Source organism: Lacerta agilis, chromosome 14 (assembly GCF_009819535.1).
Source record: "Lacerta agilis isolate rLacAgi1 chromosome 14, rLacAgi1.pri, whole genome shotgun sequence".
Classification (NCBI taxonomy): Eukaryota; Metazoa; Chordata; class Lepidosauria; order Squamata; family Lacertidae; genus Lacerta; species Lacerta agilis.
Genome location: NC_046325.1, coordinates 22,673,580 through 22,676,557, shown reverse-complemented (window position 1 = coordinate 22,676,557; position 2,978 = coordinate 22,673,580). Strand labels below are relative to the sequence as shown.

Genomic DNA, 2,978 nt, shown 5'->3' with positions numbered 1-2,978 from the left:
GTTCTCCTTGAGATGAAGATATATTATTACACTCTTTTGCTCACTTCTATCTTTTAAATCTATATCCCACAAAAACCACATCCAAAGCAGCAGTTAATAACAAATATTTCTTATCAGAAGATGACTTAAACCTATGCTTATCTTCCTGTTTTCTTCTAGAAGCAGAAATCATTTTAGTAATGAAGGCAAAGATAGGCAATGAATCCTCTGTCTCTGAATTTCTACTCCTGGAGTTGTCAGCTATTTGGGAACTACAGATTCTACACTTCTCTCTGTTTTTGGTATTGTACATGGCAATTGTATTTGGGAATCTTCTCATCATCTTTTCCATAGTTTTTGACCACCACCTTCACACTCCTATGTACTTCTTTCTGATGAACTTGGCCATACAGGACCTAGGGGATGTTTCTGTCACCATCCCCAAATAAATATTTTTATAACATTAGTTATACCTGGATAGCTTTCGGAGAGCAAAATGCAGACAATGCTACTATAGTATATTGTGCAGAATGGGAAATCGTACTTGTTTTAGGTGTTTCCTGAAACATGACATAGATTGCACATAGAAAAACCAGTGACCTGGTTTCCATGACAAGCTAAGCCAAATTTCTTGCTGCTGTAATCACATACATGAATAAATTTCTATATTGTTTGGGTAGTTCTGCCCCTATAATTACCAGAAGAAAAGGGACTACCTAGCATTACTTTATCTTATGATAATGGTGCATTATCAATATGGAGTTGAAAGCTAAGTTCTCCTTTAGATGAATATTTATTATTACACAATTTTGCTCACTTCTTTAAATCTATATCCCACAAAAACTACATCCAAAGCACTATTGGATAACAAGTGTTTTTTTATCAGAAGAGGACTTAAACCTATGCTTATATTCCTGTTTTCTTCTAGAAGCAGAAATCATTTTTAGTAATGAATGCAAAGATTGGCAATGAATCCTCTGTCTCTGAATTTCTGCTCCTGGAGTTTTCAGCTGTACGGGAACTGCAGATTCTACACTTCTCTCTGTTCCTGGTATTGTACATGGCAATTGTATTTGGGAATCTTCTCATCATCTCCGCAGTAGCTTTTGACCATCACCTTCACACTCCCATGTACTTCTTTCTGATGAACTTGGCCATACAGGACATAGGGGCTGTTTCTGTCATCATCCCCAAATCCATGGCCAATTCATTGATGAATATCAGACACATAGCTTATGCTGGATGCATTTCTCAAGTGCTTACATTTGTTTTCTTCATATCATCTGATATTGCCCTGCTTACAGTCATGGCATATGATCGCTATGTTGCCATTTGCAATCCATTACAATATGAAATGGTGATGAACAGGGCAGCATGCAAACAAATGGTTGCTGGCGTGTGGTTCTCTGGCCTTCTCAGTGCAGCCATGCACACAAGTGCAACTTTTGCAACCCCTTTCTGCTCAAACATTGTCAATCAGTTTTTCTGTGAGGTCCCACAGTTACTTACACTTGCCTGTTCTAACTTATACCAAACAGAAATTGGAGCTATAGTGGTGAGTATAACTCTTGTGTCTGGATGTTTTTCCTTCATCGTCGTCACTTATGTACACATCTTTACTGTGGTTTTGAGATTTCCTTCTGTTCAGGGAAGGAAAAAGGCCTTCTCCACTTGCATACCTCACCTTGTTGTCTTCTCTGTATTTTCTTTCACATCATGTTTTGCTTACCTTAGGCCTCCCTCAAAAACTCCATCGAAGGAGGACTTTGCAATAACTGTGATGTATACCATTGTACCACCCATGTTCAATCCAGTAATTTACAGCATGAGAAATAAGGAGATTAAAAATGCTGTATCAAAGCTCTTGGGTGTGAAACACTCTTCCATGAATATCTTTTCCAGACTTATCCTGAAAAGGTTACATTTCTCTCTGTAGGTATAAACACGGGGGACTGTGGAGATATCATGACCAGTTACAGCTTCTAGATAAAGTTTGATACGCAGACTCAAAATCTGTCAGGTGTCACAAGGACATCTTGTGTTCCTCCAGCTTAGATGTACCACTAACAATTTTGCATCTCTGATCACACGGCCTGTTAATCATACATTTAGAGAGGGACTGTCTGTCATTTAGTGGATGTCTAACCGTTTCTCTTGTCCCACTGCTTTCATCAGGCAATCAGCTTTTCTGTGGATTGTCATTTCTTTCTATTTACACCTAAAGACTGTGTTTTCCTAGGGAGAGGAGCAGGGAAAGAGGATAACCTCTCAAATCCTTGGTTTCTAGCCATGGGAGAAGCAAAAGTCTGGATGAGTCCTTGTTTCGGAACCTGTGGTGAGAAGGACCTGTTCTGATTAGATTTAGGGATTAGCTTTAGAAGGCAAGCCAATTTGCTTCCCTGAAGCTAAGGGGGAAAAAACTCTAGAAGGGACTGTGAGATTCTTGCTAGGCAGTGACACAAATATCCATTTTAGGTGGCAATAGTCTATCCCGGGAGTAGTTTTTAAAAAGAGAGTTTACTGGGATTTAAAAGTTTTTTGTAAATTGTTTTTGCCTGAAGCTATCATTTCCCACACAAGTAACATTTCTAAAATGAAGTGTTGTGCCTTAAGAGAGTGACTATTAAGCGAAAATCCTCAATGAATGTAAATATATAAAAGTCTATCTTTGTTCCAAGGTTACATTGAACCTTCGGTGCGTGGTTAGGCATTGGTGGGGGAGGGGGATTTTGGGGAGGGGAGGTCTGGCCATCGCCTGCCCCTCCAATTCAAGGGTATTCTGTTAAAGGAATTTGGGTGCCTGGGGTTCTTGTCCGAAACCCTGATAGGGTAGGGCCATATCAGGACCCGGGGGCACCGGGGGTGAGTCCAGTCAATATGCATTGATGGAGCTCCCTCTGCTGGTTGTTTACCCTTCCAGGGCAGACAGGAGCCTGAATAGTTAATACCAATGCCTTAGCCAATTACCAGTCACACTTCTGGGACTTTTTTCAATAAAG

General features: G+C 40.0%; 1 protein-coding gene across 1 annotated transcript; it reads left to right on the top strand.

The window, feature by feature from the left end:
* Window positions 1–928: 928 nt before the first annotated feature.
* On the top strand, window positions 929–1,915 carry LOC117057721 (olfactory receptor 14A16-like). The gene has a single exon (XM_033168562.1). The coding sequence runs from the start codon at window positions 929–931 to the stop codon at window positions 1,913–1,915; it is 987 nt and encodes a 328-aa protein (XP_033024453.1).
* Window positions 1,916–2,978: the final 1,063 nt, after the last annotated feature.